At 48.2% G+C, this 20,947-nt stretch overlaps 1 protein-coding gene across 3 annotated transcripts in view; it reads right to left on the bottom strand.

Annotated features, from left to right (window-relative positions):
- The window catches only part of FAM131B (family with sequence similarity 131 member B), a 112,482-nt gene that overhangs the window by 6,448 nt on the left and 85,087 nt on the right, over positions 1-20,947 (bottom strand). For all 3 annotated transcript variants that reach the window (XM_069754236.1, XM_069754237.1, XM_069754238.1), the window contains 3 exons: positions 19,978-20,071; positions 19,690-19,875; positions 708-839 (listed from right to left, as the gene is read on the bottom strand). In XM_069754236.1, the coding sequence (XP_069610337.1) occupies positions 708-839; positions 19,690-19,875; positions 19,978-20,071 (412 nt within the window). The remainder of the gene's footprint in view (positions 1-707; positions 840-19,689; positions 19,876-19,977; positions 20,072-20,947) is intronic.

Genomic DNA, 20,947 nt, shown 5'->3' with positions numbered 1-20,947 from the left:
TATTGTGCTCATGCTTCTGTCTCCTTTCTCTTCCATACAGTGTTATATCTAAAGCCTTATTCACATGTCCATTTCTGATTTACACGTTTTCATTCATTTTAAAATTTGCGTATCAATTTTTACCATCTGTGTGTTTCATATTTTTTTTCCTAGACAAAACAAGGATGGAGATTTCCCCAAGCGTCTCCTTGTGACCGATCCATGAAATAGTTCTTCATGGACCTTTTCACAAGAATGTACAAGTTCTGGCAGCAAAATGGACCAAAGTAGGACATGTCTGTTATTTATTTATTTTTTTAAGTGGACCATTGATCGGCACAAAAAGACCGACGTGTGAATAAGACCTTAGTGTATGCCCAAGCGGACACATCTTTTTTTAATGCTATATAGTGAAATTCGTGAAAAGTTCCATCAAAATTAGCCCTCACATCCACAGTTTTTACAGTTTTTACAGTTTTATGCATTGCAAAATGATTTAAAATCCGCATCACGGGACAATTTCCACTGCAGATTTTATCCACTGCGTGTGAATAAGATTCTGCTGCTGGCATAGAATGCTGGGGATTTACAGCGTATCTGCCATGTTTCGGAGCAAGCTATCTACTATAGCTAGCTACATTACTTTCTTATTACTCCCAATAATACGGTATCTGGCTTTTAGGTCACTTCTCCTAGATGTATATACTGTATGTAATGTAGACTTTTACCCTGATTCTCCAGCAGCTCCTGATACGTTTCGCTTTGTCTTTCCTGATTGGAATTGACACTTTCCTCTTCTCCATCCATAGATGACCAGGCCATTAGCGTTGCCTCAGAGATCGCAAATTGCTGCATAACACCTTGAGAAACAAAAAAAATGAAAAAGCATAAAAGAGCGTCAAAAAGCCTCCGAGCGGTCAAGAGCTCTTCCCATCGTAGTCTGCGAATCATCAGATTCTATTATGCCACGGCGCCGTCAAGGGAAGTCCCTGAACACAGCCTAAAACACAACGAGATGTCAAGTCTGTATTCCCCTGCACACAGATATTAGCGACACAAAAAGGATAACAATGTTTTTAACTTTTGATTTTCAGGCTCCATATCTCACCATAATTAAGGACAAACAATAGAAAACTAATTCGCCCAGGCTCTAGGTGTGTTGAAGGATGGAATCCAAGGGACCACTCGTGGGATAATCGAAGAATCACCATCCACTACTGCTTCGATCGTGAGACTGCCAACATTTTGTACACAATCATCTTGGCTATCTCATAAAATTTGTTTTGCAACTATTTAGCATATGATTAGTTATGCAGATTCTTGTCATGTCGCTGGATTTTTACAGTCTTGCTCCTAAAAATCTAAATTTTAATCTTAATTATTTTGTTAGCATTTTATGAATCCACCTTTGACTTTCACCACGTCCTGAATCCTTCTGGGCTGCTCTCGATCAGATTCAAGCATGTCTTGACCAAAATCTGACCCCAGGTCTTTTCTACACCTTCCCCATGTTGGTGCGCACCGGTCGCCTCACTGGGGTCTGTATACAGCTTTTTCTTCACCTCTACCCACAAGTGTTGGATTGGGTTGAGGTCTGGGGGACTGTGGGGACAATCCAGCATCTCTACGTCATCGTCATTGACCCATTCGTTTGCCAATCTTGACGTATGCTTTGGGTCATTGTCCTGCTGGAAAACAATGTCGTCCGTTTCGTACCAATAGTACTCGGTTGTACAAAGTAACTCGTCTTGTGGGACGGTCGCATATAGTTAGCAATTACCTGCCTGTTAGTTTTTGGGCTCATAGTAAAAACAAAATATCCTTGTCCTGGACAACCTCTTTAAGGGATTTCTTGCAATATGGATGATTTGCACTGATTCACTGTATGCAGTTCTGCCAAGACTGTTACATAACCGCGGAGGTGTCAATCACAGCACAATCCTGCCCACATTCAGCCGCTCGTGCTGGAAATATTGGGGACAACAATCAGTCGTCAGCACAGAACAAGCAGTTTTACCTTCAGATTGCCCTTCTTTTACTATATTCTGCCCATATGCTACTTAAGTTTGATTTTTCGGGCAGCATGACCTGAATTCTCCCCGCTCAATGAGTTTCATATAATTCTAAAATGTGGTAATTACAGCCCTGACCGCGGCCTTTTCAGCATTCCGGACCTCACGAGGCCCAATCCATGGCCACCTCTCTTCCAGATCATGCAGTACACTGGGGTTATACATCCACTGTACATTTGCACCAATTAATGCCCCCTAATTACAGCCCTGGTCAGGAAAGCTCAAGATATGGATTGTTCCTGGAGGGAAAATTACTCCTCTGCTGATTGCAGCTTTCTGTAGGTGGAATTTAATTCACTCTGTAATGTAACAGCCCACAGGTCTCTTTATCTGCGGCGCGGAGAGAATCTGACAACTCCAAACGTAGCGCATGGCAAAAGAAAAATACATGACATAGAATCTAATGGATATTAATGATGGAGATTTCCAGAAATTGCAAATATTGACTAAACTTGAACGGAGAGAATGGTGGGAGATCAGGTCAGATTAGAGGTGTAAAATGCAAAATGTGGCCCCCACATTATATTAATACCAGCGTCTTACGTGGTGGAGGGAATATGGCCCCTGCAGACACAAGGGCCCGGTGCAAATCCCCAGTATAAATGCCCCCATACAAATTAAACTAATGAACCCACTGATATCGAAGGGGTCGGCCAACAGCCTAATGGTTATTGGGGTGCCACCGACTGATGGTCGGGAGAGATGTTTTTTATCGCGCATATCTGATTTCACATTGCTCTAGAGGAGATAAGTTGTCGGCCAACTTTTCAGCCGGTATCTTTCCTCGTGGAGCGTCCGTATAGGAGTGATAGTTGTCGGCTCTAGAATCGATAAGCCAACAGACATCTAATGTTTAAGGCTGGACTCATCTTTAATACAGTATTTGAAGACTATCATACACTTATATATCCGTGCTAATTGTTACTCTCTGCCCATCTTTTCTGGCAGAATTGCTAGGGGAGGCACATGCGCAATGTTCTTGGCCACCCAGGTAAAATTTACGGTGCCATTACCATTGTATTTATCGGTTTACTACACTAATGCTCTTATTGGACTAGTAGATGAGTAATTTGACCTGACCTTTCCTGTGACCATTCTCTTGGATTGAGCCTTGATGCCCTCTCTGGTTGGACTGCCTGATTACGCTCTGCCGATTTATCCTGCCTACGACCCGGCTATTTGGAATGATTCTGTCCAGGTTTCTGTTTCTCTAGATCTGACATGGCTTCTTTGGTATTTGACTTGCGCCACCGTCCAGCGAGTATTCTGCAGACCCAACCTGAGAGCCCCCCATAGCAAAGTGACCGGAGCCATAGAGAGAGCATCCCTAGGGTATGAAAGAAGGAAGGGGATAGCATCTTGGAGACGAGGAGCGCTACACTCACCTGTCCCAGTATTACACCCAAAACTGAGGAGTTAGCTTCTATATCTAGGGATCAGACAAGTTGAAATCCAAAGTACTCGATCCTCCTCTTCCTCAAAATCTGACCATGGAGGTGAATAAGGGGACCCCAGTGCACATTTGGTCAGTCAGCCGATCCAAGCACAGTCAGCAGACATATGTAATGTGTCTGGGCACCTGTACTCCGGTGGGCCGTGTACGGTATGTTTGGCCTTTGTATCTGTAATCTCCGAAGACATCGTGGCCATATGGCTTGCACGAGGTGTTACGAGGTCCTGCCGCTTTCTAAGAATGGGACTGCTGAGCGTGGCCTTTTGCAGAGAGCTGGAACCAGTCTCTTCGTCTCTCATGGCTCGGTATTAAATTTCTCTGAGTCTGGAAAAAATCTGCAGCAGCAACGTGCAATAAGTTCTGCATCAGGGAGAGAAGCTCTGCACTGTATACACATAGGGAAAAAAGCTCTGCACTGTATACACAGGGATAGACGCTCTGCACTGTATACACAGGGATAGACACTCTGCACTGTATATACACAGGGATAAAAGCTCTGCACTGTATACACATACGAAAAAAGCTCTGCACTGTATACACATAGGGAAAAAAGCTCTGCACTGTATACACAGGGATAGACGCTCTGCACTGTATACACAGGGATAGACACTCTGCACTGTATATACACAGGGATAAAAGCTCTGCACTATATATACACAGGGAGAGAAGCTCTGCACTGTATACACATACGAAAAAAGCTCTGCACTGTATACACATAGGAAAAAAGCTCTGCACTGTATACACAGAGGAAAAAAGCTCTGCACTGTATACACAGGGATAGACGCTCTGCACTGTATACACAGGGATAGACACTCTGCACTGTATATACACAGGGATAAAAGCTCTGCACTGTATATACACAGGGAGAGAAGCTCTGCACTGTATACACATACGAAAAAAGCTCTGCACTGTATACACATAGGAAAAAAGCTCTGCACTGTATACACAGAGGAAAAAAGCTCTGCACTGTTACTGTATATACACAGGGATAAAAGCTCTGCACTGTATATACACAGGGATAAAAGCTCTGCACTATATATACACAGGGATAAAAGCTCTGCACTATATATACACAGGGATAAAAGCTCTGCACTGTATACACAGGGATAGACGCTCTGCACTGTATACACAGGGATAAAAGCTCTGCACTGTATATACACAGGGATAAAAGCTCTGCACTATATATACACAGGGATAAAAGCTCTGCACTGTATATACACAGGGATAAAAGCTCTGCACTGTATACACAGGGATAGACGCTCTGCACTGTATACACAGGGATAGACACTCTGCACTGTATATACACAGGGATAAAAGCTCTGCACTGTATATACACAGGGAGAGAAGCTCTGCACTGTATATACACGGGGATAGACACTCTGCACTGTATATACACAGGGAGAGAAGCTCTGCACTGTATACACATACGAAAAAATCTCTGCACTGTATACACATAGGAAAAAAGCTCTGCACTGTTACTGTATATACACAGGGATAAAAGCTCTGCACTGTATATACACAGGGATAAAAGCTCTGCACTGTATGAACACAGGGATAAAAGCTCTGCACTGTATATACACAGGGAGAGACGCTCTGCACTGTATATACACAGGGATAAAAGCTCTGCACTGTATGAACACAGGGATAAAAGCTCTGCACTGTATATACACAGGGAGAGACGCTCTGCACTGTATATACACAGGGATAAAAGCTCTGCACTGTATATACACAGGGATAAAAGCTCTGCACTGTATATACACAGGGATAAAAGCTCTGCACTGTATATACACAGGGATAGATGCTCTGCAAAGTATATACACAAGGATAAAAGCTCTGCACTGTATATACACAAGGATAAAAGCTCTGCACTGTATATACACAAGGATAAAAGCTCTGCACTGTATATACACAGGGATAGATGCTCTGCACAGTATATACACAAGGAAAGAAGCTCTGCATCTACTCTCTCTCTATATATATACTGTACACACATATATACACAGAGAGAGAAGCTCTGCACCTATATACACAGGGGGAGAACTTCTGCATCTATTATACATACAGGTGCTTCTCATAAAATTAGAATATCATCAAAAAGTTAATTTTAGTTCTTCAATATAAAAAGTGAATCTCCTATATTATATAGAGTCATTACACAGAGTGATCTATTTCACGTGTTTATTTCTGTTAATGTTGATGATTATGGCTTACAGCCATGGAAAACTTAAAAGTCATTATCTCAGTAGATTAGAATAATTATCAAAAAACACCTGCAAAGGCTTCCTAAGCGTTTATAAAGGTCCCTTAGTCTGTTTCAGTAGCTCCACAATCATGGGGAAGACTGCTGACCTGACAGATGTCCAGAAGTCAGTCATTGACACACTCCACAAGGAGGGGAAGCCACAAAAGGTACCGTATATACTCGAGTATAAGCCGAGATTTTAAGCCCAAATTTTTGGGCTGAAAGTGCCCCTCTCGGCTTATACTCGAGTCAATGTGGGTGGCAGGGTCGGCGGGTGAGGGGGTGAGGGCGCTGAGGTATATTTACCTAGTCCCAGCGATCCTCGCGCTGTCCCTGCCGTCCCACGGGCTTCTGTGCTGCAGCTTCTTCCCCTCTTCAGCAGTCACGTGGGACCGCTCATTAGAGATATGAATAAGCGGCTCCACCTCCCATAGGGGCGGAGCCGCCTATTCATTCCTCTAATCAGCGGTGCCGGTGACCGCTGACAGGAAGAGCTGCGGCACCGAAGACCAGGCAGAGGGACAGCGCGAGGATCGCCAGGACTAGGTAAGTATAGCATATTCACCTGTCCTCGTTCCAGCCGCCGGGCGCCGCTCCATCTTCCCGGCCGGCGCCTCCATCTTCCCGGCGTCTGCGCTCTGACTGTTCAGGCAAGGGGCGCGATGACGCATACAGTGTGCGCGGCGCCCTCTGCCTGATCAGTCAGAGCAGAGACACCGGGAAGATGGAGGCGCCGGAACGAGACGCCGGGAGCTGCAATCAAGGGAGGTGAGTATGTGTTTTTTTTTTTTATTGCAGCAGCGGCGGCAGAGATTTCTATGGGGCACAATGAACGGTGCAGAGCACCGTATATGGCACAGCAATGGGGCACAATGAACGGAGCAGAGCACCGTATATGGCACATCTATGGGGCACAATGAACGGAGCAGAGCACCGTATATGGCACATCTATGGGGCACAATGAACGGAGCAGAGCACCGTATATGGCACATCTATGGGGCACAGTGAACGGTGCAGAGCACCGTATATGGGCACATCTATGGGGCACAGTGAACGGTGCAGAGCACCGTATATGGCACAGCAATGGGGCACAATGAACGGAGCAAAGCACCGTATATGGCACAGCAATGGGGCACAATGAACGGTGCAGAGCACCATATATGGCACAGCTATGGGGCACAATGAACGGAGCAGAGCACCGTATATGGCACATCTATGGGGCACAGTGAACGGTGCAGAGCACCGTATATGGCACAGCAATGGGGCACAATGAACGGTGCAGAGCACCGCATATGGCACAGCTATGGGGCACAATGAACGGTGCAGAGCACTATATGGGGCACAGCAATGGGGCACAATGAACGGTGCAGAGCACTGTATATGGCACAGCAATGGGGCACAATGAACGGTGCAGAGCACTGTATATGGCACAGCAATGGAGCACAATGAACGGTGCAGAGCACTGTATATGGCACATCTATGGGGCACAATGAACGGTGCAGAGCACTATATGGGGCACAGCAATGGGGCACAATGAACGGTGCAGAGCACTGTATATGGCACAGCAATGGGGCACAATGAACGGTGCAGAGCACTGTATATGGCACAGCAATGGGGCACAATGAACGGTGCAGAGCACCGTATATGGCACAGCAATGGGGCACAATGAACGGTGCAGAGCACTGTATATGGGCACAGCAATGGGGCACAATGAACGGTGCAGAGCACTGTATATGGCACAGCAATGGGGCACAATGAACGGTGCAGAGCACCGTATATGGCACAGCAATGGGGCACAATGAACGGAGCAGAGCACCGTATATGGGCACAGATATGGGGCACAATGAACGGTGCAGAGCACTGTATATGGCACAGCAATGGGGCACAATGAACGGTGCAGAGCACCGTATATGGCACAGCAATGGGGCACAATGAACGGTGCAGAGCACTGTATATGGCACAGCAATGGGGCACAATGAACGGTGCAGAGCACCGTATATGGCACAGCAATGGGGCACAATGAACGGTGCAGAGCACTGTATATGGCACAGCAATGGGGCACAATGAACGGTGCAGAGCACTGTATATGGCACAGCAATGGGGCACAATGAACGGTGCAGAGCACTGTATATGGCACAGCAATGGGGCACAATGAACGGAGCAGAGCACCGTATATGGCACAGCAATGGGGCACAATGAACGGTGCAGAGCACTGTATATGGCACAGCAATGGGGCACAGTGAACGGTGCAGAGCACTGTATATGGCACAGCAATGGGGCACAATGAACGGTGCAGAGCACTGTATATGGCACAGCAATGGGGCACAATGAACGGTGCAGAGCACTGTATATGGCACAGCAATGGGGCACAATGAACGGTGCAGAGCACCGTATATGGGCACAGATATGGGGCACAATGAACGGAGCAGAGCACTGTATATGGGCAAAGATATGGGGCACAATGAACGGTGCAGAGCACTGTATATGGCACAGCAATGGGGCACAATGAACGGTGCAGAGCACCGTATATGGCACAGCTATGGGGCACAATGAACGGTGCAGAGCACTATATGGGGCACAGCAATGGGGCACAATGAACGGTGCAGAGAACCGTATATGGCACAGCTATGGGGCACAATGAACGGTGCAGAGCACTATATGGGGCACAGCTATGGGGAAATAATGAACGGTGTAGAGCACTATATGGCACAGCTATGGGGAAATAATGATCTATTTTTATTTTTGAAATTCACCGGTAAATGCTGCATTTCCACCCTAGGCTTATACTCGAGTCAATAAGTTTTCCCAGTTTTTTGTGGCAAAATTAGGGGGGGTCGGCTTATACTCGAGTATATACGGTAATTGGTAAAGAAGCCGGCTGTTCACAGAGCGCTGTATCCAAGCATATTAATGGAAAGTTGAGTGGAAGGAAAAAGTGTGGTAGAAAAAGGTGCACAAGCAACCGGGATAACCGCAGCACGGAAAGGATTGTTAAGAAAAGGCCATTCAGTAATGTGGGGGATTCACAAGGAGCGGACAGCTGCTGGGGTCATTGCTTCACCACACACAGACGTCTCCAGGACATGGGCGACAAGTGTCACATTCCTTGTGTCCGGCCACTCATGACCAATAGACAATGCCAGAAGCGTCTTACCTGGGCCAAGGAGAAAAGAACTGGACTGTTGTCAGTGGTCCAAGGTGTTGTGTTCAGATGAAAGTGAATTTTGCATTTCATTTGGAAATCAAGGTCCCAGAGTCTGGAGGAAGAGTGGAGAGACCACAGTCCAAGCTGCTGGAGGTCTAGTGTGAAGTCTCCACAATCAGTGATGGTTTGGGGAGCCATGTCATCTGCTGGTGAAGGTCCACTGTGTTTTATCAAGACCAAAGTCAGTGCAGCCGTCTACCAGGACATTGTAGAGCACTTCATACTTCCCTCTGCCGAAGAGCTTTTTGGAGATGGAAATGTCATTCTCCAGCAGGACTTGGCCCCTGTTCACACGGCCAAAAGTACCAATACCTGGTGTAAAAACAACAGTATCACTGGGCTCGATTGGCAGCAAACTCGCCTGACCTTAACCCCATAGAGAATCTATGGAGTACTGTCAAGAGGAAGATGAGACACCAGACCCAACAATGCAGACGAGCTGAAGGCTGCTATCAAAGCAACCTGGGCTTCCATAACCCCTCAGCAGTGCCACAGGCTGATCGCCTCCATGTCACGCTGAATTGATGCAGGAATTGGTGCAAAAGGACCAAGTACTGAGTGCATGTACTGAACATACATTTCAGTAGGCCAACATTTCGGATTTTAAAATCATTTTTCAAGCTGGTGTTATAAAGTGTTCTAAATTACTAAGATAATGACTTTTGGGTTTTCATTTGCTGTAAGCCATAATCATCAACATTAACAGAAATAAACACGTGAAATAGATCACTCCGTGTGTAATAATTCTATATAATACCGTATATGAGATCCACTTTTTGTATTGAAGAACTGAAACAAATTACGGTAACTTTTTGATGATTTTCTAATTCTGTGAAAAGCATATATATATATATATATATATATATATATATATATATACATACACATTTAGAAGTTCTATACACGCAGGGATAGAAGCTCTGCACCTATATACACAGGGAAGGAAGCTCTGCACCTATATACACAAGGAGGGAAGCTCTGCACCTATATACACAAGGAGGGAAGCTCTGCAGCTATATAAACAGGGAGTGAAGCTCTGCACCTATATACACAGAGGAAGCTCTGCACCTATATAGACAAGGAAGGAGGCTCCGCACCTATATACACAGGTGGGGAAGCTCTGCACCTATATACATAAGGAGTGAAGCTCTGCACCTACATACACAGGGAAAGAAGCTCTGCACCTATATACACAGGGAGGGAAGCTCTGCACCGATATACACAGGGAGGGAAGCTCTGCACCTATATACACAGGGAGGGAAGCTCTGCACCTATATACACAGGGAGTGAAGCTCTGCACCTATATACACAGGGAGGGAAGCTCTGCACCTATATACACAGGGAGGGAAGCTCTGCACCTATATACACAGGGAGGGAAGCTCTGCACCTATATACACAGGGAGGGAAGCTCTGCACCGATATACACAGGGAGTGAAGCTCTGCACCTATATACACAGGGAGGGAAGCTCTGTACCTATATACACAGGGAGTGAAGCTCTGCACCTATATACACAGGGAGGGAAGCTCTGCACCTATATACACAGGGAGGGAAGCTCTGTACCTATATACACAGGGAGGGAAGCTCTGTACCTATATACACAAGGAGTGAAGCTCTGCACCTATATACACAGGGAGGGAAGCTCTGCACCTATATACACAGGGAGGGAAGCTCTGTACCTATATACACAGCGAGGGAAGCTCTGCACCTATATACACAGGGAGGGAAGCTCTGCACCTATATACACAGGGAGGGAAGCTCTGCACCTACATACACAGGGAAGGAAGCTCTGCACCTATATACACAGGGAGGGAAGCTCTGCACCTATATACACAGGGAGGGAAGCTCTGCACCTATATACACAGGGAAAGAAGCTCAGCACCTATATACACAGGGAAGGAATCTCTGCACCTACATACACAGGGAAGGAAGCTCTGCACCTATATACACAGGGAGGGAAGCTCTGCACCTATATACACAGGGAGGGAAGCTCTGCACCTATATACACAGGGAAAGAAGCTCAGCACCTATATACACAGGGAAGGAATCTCTGCACCTACATACACAGGGAAGGAGGGCTTATAAATCCCCACTGCCCCTTTGCCAAAGGAGTTCCAGGAAAATCCAGGACAGATGGTGACCACAGGGTGGACCACAATACGGTGTCACGGAGGTGGGCCACAACACGGTGTCACACAGGTGGGCCACAACACGGTGTCACACAGGTGGGCCAAAATACGATGCCACAGAGGGTGGGCCACAACACGATGTCACACAGGTGGACCACCACACATTGTCACACATGGGGGAACCACAATATGGTATCACACAGGGTGGGCCACAATACGGTGTCACACAGGGTGGGCCACAATGCGGTGTAACACAGGGTGGGCCACAATATGGTGTGACACAGGGTGGGCCACAATATGGTGTGACACAGGGTGGGCCACAATACGGTGTGACACAGGGTGGACCACAATACGGTGTCACACAGGGTGGGCCACAATACGGTGTGACACAGGGTGGGCCACAACACGGTGTCACACAGGGTGGGCCACAATACAGTGTCACACAGGGTGGCCACAATGAGGTGTCACACAGGGTGGGCCACAATACGGTGTGACACACGGTGGGCCACAACACGGTGTCACACAGGGTGGGCCACAATACAGTGTCACACAGGGTGGCCACAATGAGGTGTCACACAGGGTGGGCCACAATACGGTGTGACACAGGGTGGGCCACAATACGGTGTCACACAGGTGGGCCACAATACGGTGAGACACAGGTGGGCCACAATACGGTGTCACACAGGTGGGCCACAATACGGTGTCACACAGGTGGGCCACAACACGGTGTCACACAGGGTGAGCCACAATACGGTGTGACACAGGGTGGGCCACAATACGGTGTGACACAGGGTGGGCCACAATACGGTGTCACACAGGGTGGGCCACAATACGGTGTCACACAGGGTGGGCCACAACACGGTGTCACACAGGGTGGGCCACAATACGGTGTCACACAGGTGGGCCACAATACGGTGAGACACAGGTGGGCCACAATACGGTGTCACACAGGTGGGCCACAATACGGTGTCACACAGGTGGGCCACAACACGGTGTCACACAGGGTGAGCCACAATACGGTGTGACACAGGGTCGGCCACAATACGGTGTGACACAGGGTGGGCCACAATACGGTGTCACACAGGGTGGGCCACAATACGGTGTCACACAGGGTGGGCCACAACACGGTGTCACACAGGTGGGCCACAAGACGGTGTCACACAGGTGGGCCACAATACGTTGTCACACAGGGTGGCCACAATGAGGTGTCACACAGGGTGGGCCACAATACGGTGTCACACAGGTGGGCCACAATACGGTGTGACACAGGGTGGCCACAATGAGGTGTCACACAGGGTGGGCCACAATACGGTGTCACACAGGTGGGCCACAATACGGTGTGACACAGGTGGGCCACAATACGGTGTGACACAGGGTGGCCACAATGAGGTGTCACACAGGGTGGGCCACAATACGGTGTCACACAGGTGGGCCACAATACGGTGTGACACAGGGTGGCCACAATGAGGTGTCACACAGGGTGGGCCACAATACGGTGTCACACAGGTGGGCCACAACACGGTGTCACACAGGGTGAGCCACAATACGGTGTGACACAGGGTGGGCCACAACACGGTGTGACACAGGGTGGGCCACAATACGGTGTCACACAGGGTGGGCCACAATACGGTGTGACACAGGGTGGGCCACAATACGGTGTCACACAGGGTGGTCCACAATACGGTGTCACACAGGGTGGGCCACAACACGGTGTCACACAGGGTGGGCCACAAGACGGTGTCACACAGGGTGGGCCACAATACGGTGTCACACAGGGTGGTCCACAATACGGTGTCACACAGGGTGGTCCACAATACGGTGTCACACAGGGTGGGCCACAAGACGGTGTCACACAGGTGGGCCACAATACGGTGTGACACAGGGTGGGCCACAATACGGTGTCACACAGGGTGGTCCACAATACGGTGTCACACAGGGTGGGCCACAACACGGTGTCACACAGGGTGGGCCACAAGACGGTGTCACACAGGTGGGCCACAATACGTTGTCACACAGGGTGGCCACAATGAGGTGTCACACAGGTGGGCCACAAGACGGTGTCACACAGGTGGGCCACAATACGTTGTCACACAGGGTGGCCACAATGAGGTGTCACACAGGGTGGGTCACGGGACGCAGACCCCGGGTCTTGTTGTACACTTTGTACGGGACGAGACTTATTAGCTTCATACTCCAGATATGGCTGTGTTGTCCATAGCCACCAATCAGAGCTCATCTTGCATTTCTCCAAAACAACCAATCAGAGGTAAGCTCAAATTTCATTTTAAAAAAGCAACCAATCAGATCTCAGCTTGCATTTTACCTCAGCAGTGTAAGAAGTGTCTGAGGCTGTGGTCTCATCCTGTCAGTCGGGGGCTTCTCTGGCCTCCATCCTCCATCCATACACAGTAATATGGAATAAAGTATGTGCCCCCACCCCCACATCCACCTCCAGGGGCTTCTCTGTCCTCCAGCCTCCATCCATACACAGTAATATGGAAAAAAGTATGTGCCCCCCACATCCTCCTCCGGGGGCTTCTCTGGCCTCCAGCCTCCATCCATACACAGTAATATGGAAAAAAGTATGTGCCCCCACCCCCACATCCACCTCCAGGGGCTTCTCTGGCCTCCAGCCTCCATCCATACACAGTAATATGGAGAAAGTATGTGCCCCCCACCCCCACATCCACCTCCGGGGGCTTCTCTGGCCTCCAGCCTCCATCCATACACAGTAATATGGAAAAAAGTATGTGCCCCCACCCCCACATCCACCTCCAGGGGCTTCTCTGGCCTCCAGCCTCCATCCATACACAGTAATATGGAATAAAGTATGTGCCCCCACCCCCACATCCACCTCCGGGGGCTTCTCTGGCCTCCAGCCTCCATCCATACACAGTAATATGGAGAAAGTATGTGCCCCCACCCCCACATCCACCTCCGGGGGCTTCTCTGGCCTCCAGCCTCCATCCATACACAGTAATATGGAGAAAGTATGTGCCCCCCACCCCCGCATCCACCTCCAGGGGCTTCTCTGGCCTCCATCCTCCATCCATATACAGTAATATGGAAAAAAGTATGTGCCCCCCACATCCTCCTCCGGGGGCTTCTCTGGCCTCCAGCCTCCATCCATACACAGTAATATGGAGAAAGTATGTGCCCCCACCCCCACATCCACCTCCGGGGGCTTCTCTGTCCTCCAGCCTCCATCCATACACAGTAATATGGAGAAAGTGTGTGCCCCCCACCCCCACATCCACCTCCGGGGGCTTCTCTGGCCTCCAGCCTCCATCCATACACAGTAATATGGAAAAAAGTATGTGCCCCCACCCCCACATCCACCTCCAGGGGCTTCTCTGGCCTCCAGCCTCCATCCATACACAGTAATATGGAGAAAGTATGTGCCCCCCACCCCCACATCCACCTCCGGGGGCTTCTCTGGCCTCCAGCCTCCATCCATACACAGTAATATGGAAAAAAGTATGTGCCCCCACCCCCACATCCACCTCCAGGGGCTTCTCTGGCCTCCAGCCTCCATCCATACACAGTAATATGGAATAAAGTATGTGCCCCCACCCCCACATCCACCTCCGGGGGCTTCTCTGGCCTCCAGCCTCCATCCATACACAGTAATATGGAGAAAGTATGTGCCCCCACCCCCACATCCACCTCCGGGGGCTTCTCTGGCCTCCAGCCTCCATCCATACACAGTAATATGGAGAAAGTATGTGCCCCCCACCCCCGCATCCACCTCCAGGGGCTTCTCTGGCCTCCATCCTCCATCCATATACAGTAATATGGAAAAAAGTATGTGCCCCCCACATCCTCCTCCGGGGGCTTCTCTGGCCTCCAGCCTCCATCCATACACAGTAATATGGAGAAAAGTATGTGCCCCCCACATCCACCTCCAGGGGCTTCTCTGTCCTCATCTACATCCATACACAGTAATATGGAAAAAAGTATGTGCCCCCCACCCCCGCATCCACCTCCGGGGGCTTCTCTGGCCTCCAGCCTCTATCCATACACAGTAATATGGAAAAAAGTATGTGCCCCCCACCCCCACATCCACCTCCGGGGGCTTCTCTGGCTTCCATCCTCCATCCATACACAGTAATATGGAGAAAAGTATGTGCCCCCCACATCCTCCTCCAGGGGCTTCTCTGGCCTCCAGCCTCCATCCATACACAGTAATATGGAGAAAAGTATGTGCCCCCCACCCCCGCATCCACCTCCAGGGGCTCTTCTGGCTTCCATCCTCCATCCATACACAGTAATATGGAGAAAAGTATGTGCCCCCCACATCCTCCTCCGGGGGCTTCTCTGTCCTCATCTACATCCATACACAGTAATATGGAGAAAAGTATGTGCCCCCACCCCCACATCCTCCTCCAGGGGCTTCTCTGGCCTCCAGCCTCCATCCATACACAGTAATATGGAGTCGTCTCCTCCGCAGATATAACGGCTCCGCTCTTCCAGGGAGAATTTCTACAAGATTTTCCAGGTGGGAATTTTTTCTCCTTCATCCAGAGGAGCATTTTTGGGGTCAGACCCTGATGTTGGGGGGTCCGGGCTCATAACCTCCATTATAGGATGGTGCTGAGTTCCGGGCTCTGTGAGGCCTGTGCTCATGTTTCACCCCTCCATGTCTGTATGGACTCTGTGCACTGGGCACAGTCATGGGGGGCAGATAAGGGTCTTCACCAAACTGTTCACACAAAGATGAAGCTACCATTGTCCACAATGTCTGGTGCTGAAGATTAATATTTCCCGTCATTGTAGCTGGGGGTCCGAGGCCGCCCCCTGATAACAGCCCATAGCATTATCCTCCTCCACCATCTGTACAGGGGGCAAAATGCGGTCAGGGGGTAACGTCCTGGCATTCACCAGGGACAATGGGGCCGGATGTGATATATTGGGGGCGAGGAAACGAATATTATATACCGAGGATGAGGGGCCAGATATTTTATTCCGGGGAGAGGGGCCGGATGTTATATACGGAGCGTGAGTGGCCAGATGTGTTATACTGAGGGCGAGGGGCCGGATGTGATATATTATGGGCGAGGGGCTTGATGTTATATACCGAGGGTGAACGGTCAGATGTTATATACTGAGGGCGAGGGGCCGGATGTGATATATTATGGGCGAGGGGCTGGATGTTATATACCGAGGGTGAAGGGTCAGATGTGATATACTGAGGGCGAGGGGCCGGATGTGATATATTGGGGGCTAGGGGCTGGATGTTATATACCGAGGGTGAAGGGTCAGATGTTATATACTGAGGGCGAGGGGTCGGATGTTATATACTGAGGGTGAGGGTCTGGATGTTATATACTGAGGGCGAGGGTCTGGATGTTATATACTGGGGGCGAGGGTCTGGATGTTATACACTGGGGGCAATGGGTCGGATGATATATACTGAGAGCAAGGGGCTGGAGGTTATATACTGTGGGGAGGGGCCGGATGTTATATACTGGGGGAGATGGGCCCGATGTTATATATTGGGGGAGATGGGCCCGATGTTATATACTGGGGCCAACGGGCTGAATGTTATACACTGAGGCCGATGGGCTGGAGGTTATATATTTGGGGCAAGGGGTCGGATGTTATACACTGTGGGTCAATGGGGCCAAGAGTTATACACGGGGGTGAGGAGCTGGGTATTATGCCCCGGGTTTGAGGGGCCAGATGTTATACACCGGTGGGCAATAAGGCTGGATGTTATACACGGGGGACAAGGGGACGGATATTAATCACCAGGGGTAATGAAACTGAATGAGAAATCGGAATGCAGTGATTTCAACGTGCGTCGTCTACTTTTCTCATAGCTGTTATCCTCAGTTCAGAGCACACAGCATTGATCATCTACAGTGGGTAAAATAAGTATTTGATACACTGCCGATTTTGCAAGTTTTCCCATCTACAAAGAATTTAGAGGTCTGTCATTTTTATTGTAGGTACACTTCACCTGTGTTGAGAAACAGACTCTAAAAATAAAATACAGAAAATCACGTTGTATGATTTTTACATAATTAATTTGCATTTTATTGCATGAAATAAGTATTTGATACAATGGAAAAACAGAATTTAATATTTGGTGCTGAAACCTTTGTTTGCAGTTACAGAGGTCAGACGTTTCCTGCAGTTCTTGACCAGGTTTGCACACACTGCAGCCGGGATATTGGCCCCCTCCTACATACAGATCTTCTCCAGATCTTTCAGGTTTTGGGGCAGTCGCTGGGCAACATTGAGTTTCAGCTGCCTGCAAAGATTTTCTATTGGGTTCAGGTCTACAGAGTGACTAGGCCGCTCCAGGACCTTAAAATGCTTCTTACAGAACGGAGCCACTCCTTACTTGCCCTTGCTCTGTGTTTCGGGTCATTGTCATGCTGGAAGATCCAGCCACGACCCATTTTCAATATCTTTACTGAGGGATGGAGGTTGTTGGCCAAAATTTAAGGATACATGACTCCATCCATCCTCCCTTCAATACAGTGCAGTCACTCAGTCCCTTTTACAGAAAAGCACCCCCAAAGTATGCGGTTTCCTCCACCATTCTTTATGGTTGGGACTGTGTTCTTGGGGTTGTCCTTCTTGTTCCTCCAAACACAGGGAGTGGAGTTGTTACCAAAAAGTAGGGGAGTACTGCAGGATTTCAATCCATGCCGGCGTAGTGTGTCACTAACCATAATGTAAAAAAAAAGGGATAAAAAGGTGGATTAACTCTGCACTGCTTGAAAGATAGAAGTCCAAAAGATATACTTTTGTGGTTTCCTGATGAAGGAGTCATAGTACTCCGAAACGCGTTGAGCCACTTTTTCATCTGAATATCCATTTGGACTTCTATCTTTCAAGCAGCGCGGAGTTAATCCACCTTTCTGCCCCATTTTTTTTCACCAGGAGACCGGTGGCTCTGCAGCAGCTAATATTTCCATGAGCCTGTGTTTGGGCTCTATCTGGTGAGTAAAATCTGATTAGAGGCATGCCTTAATACCCAGATAAGACCCTATTACGCTTTTACTTTCCTTACAGCTTTTTATTGACTAACCATAATATTTGAGACTGTGCTCCCAGCTCTCTTCATGTCATTGACCAGATCCTCCCATGTAGTTCTTTGCTGATTCCTGACCTTTCTCAGAATCATCCTTACCCCACAAGGCGAGATCTTGCCTGGAGCCCCAGACCGAGGAAGACTGACACAGTCATTAGTGTTTCTAGTAATTGTGCCAACAGTTGTTACCTTCTCACCACCTGCTTGCCTATTGTCTTGTAGCCTATACCAGCCTTGGGCAGGTTTACAATTTTGCCCCTGGTGTCATTAGACAGCTCTTTGGTCTTGGCCATGGTGGGGAGGTTGGAGTGTGATTGATTGAGAGTGTGGACAGGTGTCTTTTATACAGGTAACGAGTCCAAACAGGTGCAATTAATACATATAATGAGTGTGAAGAACGAGGGCTTCTTAAAGAAAAACTAACAGGTCTGTGAGAGCCAGAGTTTTGTTGGTTGATAGGTGATCAAATACTTATTTCATGCAATAAAATACAGTTTAATTATTTAAAAATCATACGATGTGATTTTCTGGATTTTATTTTTAGATTCTGTCTCTCACGGTTGAAGTGTACCTATAATAAAAAATTAGAGACGTCTCCATTCTTTGTAGGCGGGAAAACTTGCAAAATCGACAATGGATCAAATACTTATTTTCCCCACTGCATCTTCCATAATGGAAGTGGAGTCAGCACTGACCTCATATCTCACAGTCTTTCAGCGCTCAGTACCCACATTGGGGCAGGTTTATGAAAACTGAGTAAAAGTTATTTTATCAATCACGTTGCAGCTTTTATTTTCTGCTGTGCTCGGATTAGTTACTTTGGGCAAAAATGCCAATTTTACTTTTAGGCTTTTTTTTTACCCTATTGCACTCAATGTGAGCCCAAATATGTCACAATTTTTTGCATTAAGTCAGTATCATATTTAAAGGGGTATTTCAAAAATGAAACGTTATTCCTTATCCATAGAAATGGTTAGAACTTACTGATCTGACCCCTGAGATCCCCAATGATCCTGAGGATGGTTTTGAATGGAGCGGTGGTGCGCAAACTCGACCTCAGCCTCATTCGCTGTCTACGGTACTACAGGAGAAAGCGGAGCATGGCGTGCCTGTACGTACGTGGACTAACACTAGATCACACTGGACTTCCCTAAGCTCTCTACATTCATCGTATTCATTCATACTCAGCTCCATCGAGAGTACGTGTGATCTCACTGGAGAACAGAGAGTGCACAGCTCCTGGGCACCGACCATCTCAACAACTGGACACCATCACAGAAGAAAATCACATAATACTATCCTGAGCTCCAATCAGTAGTTAACTCAGGACATCAAGCAAGAGGACATGCAGAACTAGAAAAACAGCTGATTTCTGCCAGAAACAGTTCTCCACCAGTACACATGTTGTGTATGGTGTTGCAGCTCTGCTCCCATCACTTTAATTGAGCAGTACCAGAAACAACCAGGAGACAGGATCGGCGCTGCTTCCGGAAGAAAGCTTACATTTTTATACCTGTTAGATGTTTGATTTTCACATTACATGACTATAATCGATACCCTACGCACCGGCCAGGAACCTCGCCTCCTTCTCTCCATCACTCAGGTCAGAGTAAGCGTCGCTGTCCAACTGAGTGCATTTAGTGGTCGGAGGCGGTGGCTGACCCCAACTTTGCCATTCTATCATATGAGCAACACGTCCTGAACCAATTGCTGTAGGCTTGGTAACATGATCCTTCATCGTTCGAGAGATACCTGCAATGAAAGAGAAGAGGGTTATTATGGTGACTCCACGGACGGTGAAGACAGACGGTCGGGCCCAGGTCCGGGTGGAGATCATCACAGAACGTCCAGTACCTTTGACAGAGGATTTGGCGAGAGCACCAATTCCATACGCATTGGAGTGTCTCTTCAACCGAGGAAGGATCGAGGTTGTGTCTTCCATTGATAGCTAACGGATCATAAGAGAGAGAGGAGATAATCGCTCAGGGAACGAGATGGACAAGAATATAAAGATAGAGAGACAGGACAGGATCGAGAGACGGACAGACATGAGACGGGTTCTGCTCGGAGCCGAGAGAGGTGGATACAGAGATCGTTGAGTGACTATGTAATCTCGCAGTGAACGTGATGAAGAGAAAGTGATCAAATGTGCAAAAAGAGAGTGTGAGCCAGTGGGGGGAGGGCGTGGGGGGGGATACGCTAATGGTGGCCGGACATGGTGCGGACTCTCCTAAGATTCACCAACAAGGTTTTACCTTTGGAGACATTTTTTGGGTTTCCCAGTTGGGTGGGTTTCCAACTTGGCTGCTTCAATATCTCCCATAGAGATCAGTGGACAGCCTTGTCCACTTTTTACCTAAAAGGGGTACTGGTACCCCCATTCTGGTGATTACTGAAAATACCAGCAAATCAAACATTTATGCCATATTAAATCTTCATTGAATCTTAAGAAACACTGCACATGTCCAGCTTAAAGGGGTTTTTTCGGGACTTAGATATTGATGGTCCTTTATTAAGGCAAAAGAACAGTCCACAGAAGTGGGGGAGAAATTGGAGTATCTTTAGGTATCCAGCTTCTGGCACATCCACAATCTGCTGATAGAAGTGGCTTTGATGCTCTAGCGAGCGCAGTGTCCATTTTATAGTGTACCAATCATGGCGCCATGAATTTTGTAGTGGTTATATTTGGTACTGCAGTTCTTTGCACATTGAAGTGAATGGGACTAAGCTGCAATATCAGGTGCAGCACCAAACATTTTGTAGTGGCCATACCTGGTATTGCAGCCTCACGAAAGTGTCTTGGACTACGACATAATTACAGGCA

This window comes from Ranitomeya imitator, chromosome 2 (genome assembly GCF_032444005.1).
Source record: "Ranitomeya imitator isolate aRanImi1 chromosome 2, aRanImi1.pri, whole genome shotgun sequence".
NCBI classification, from domain to species: domain Eukaryota; kingdom Metazoa; phylum Chordata; class Amphibia; order Anura; family Dendrobatidae; genus Ranitomeya; species Ranitomeya imitator.
The sequence above is the reverse complement of the archived record's forward strand: the minus strand, read 5'-3'. Positions and strand labels throughout refer to the sequence as shown.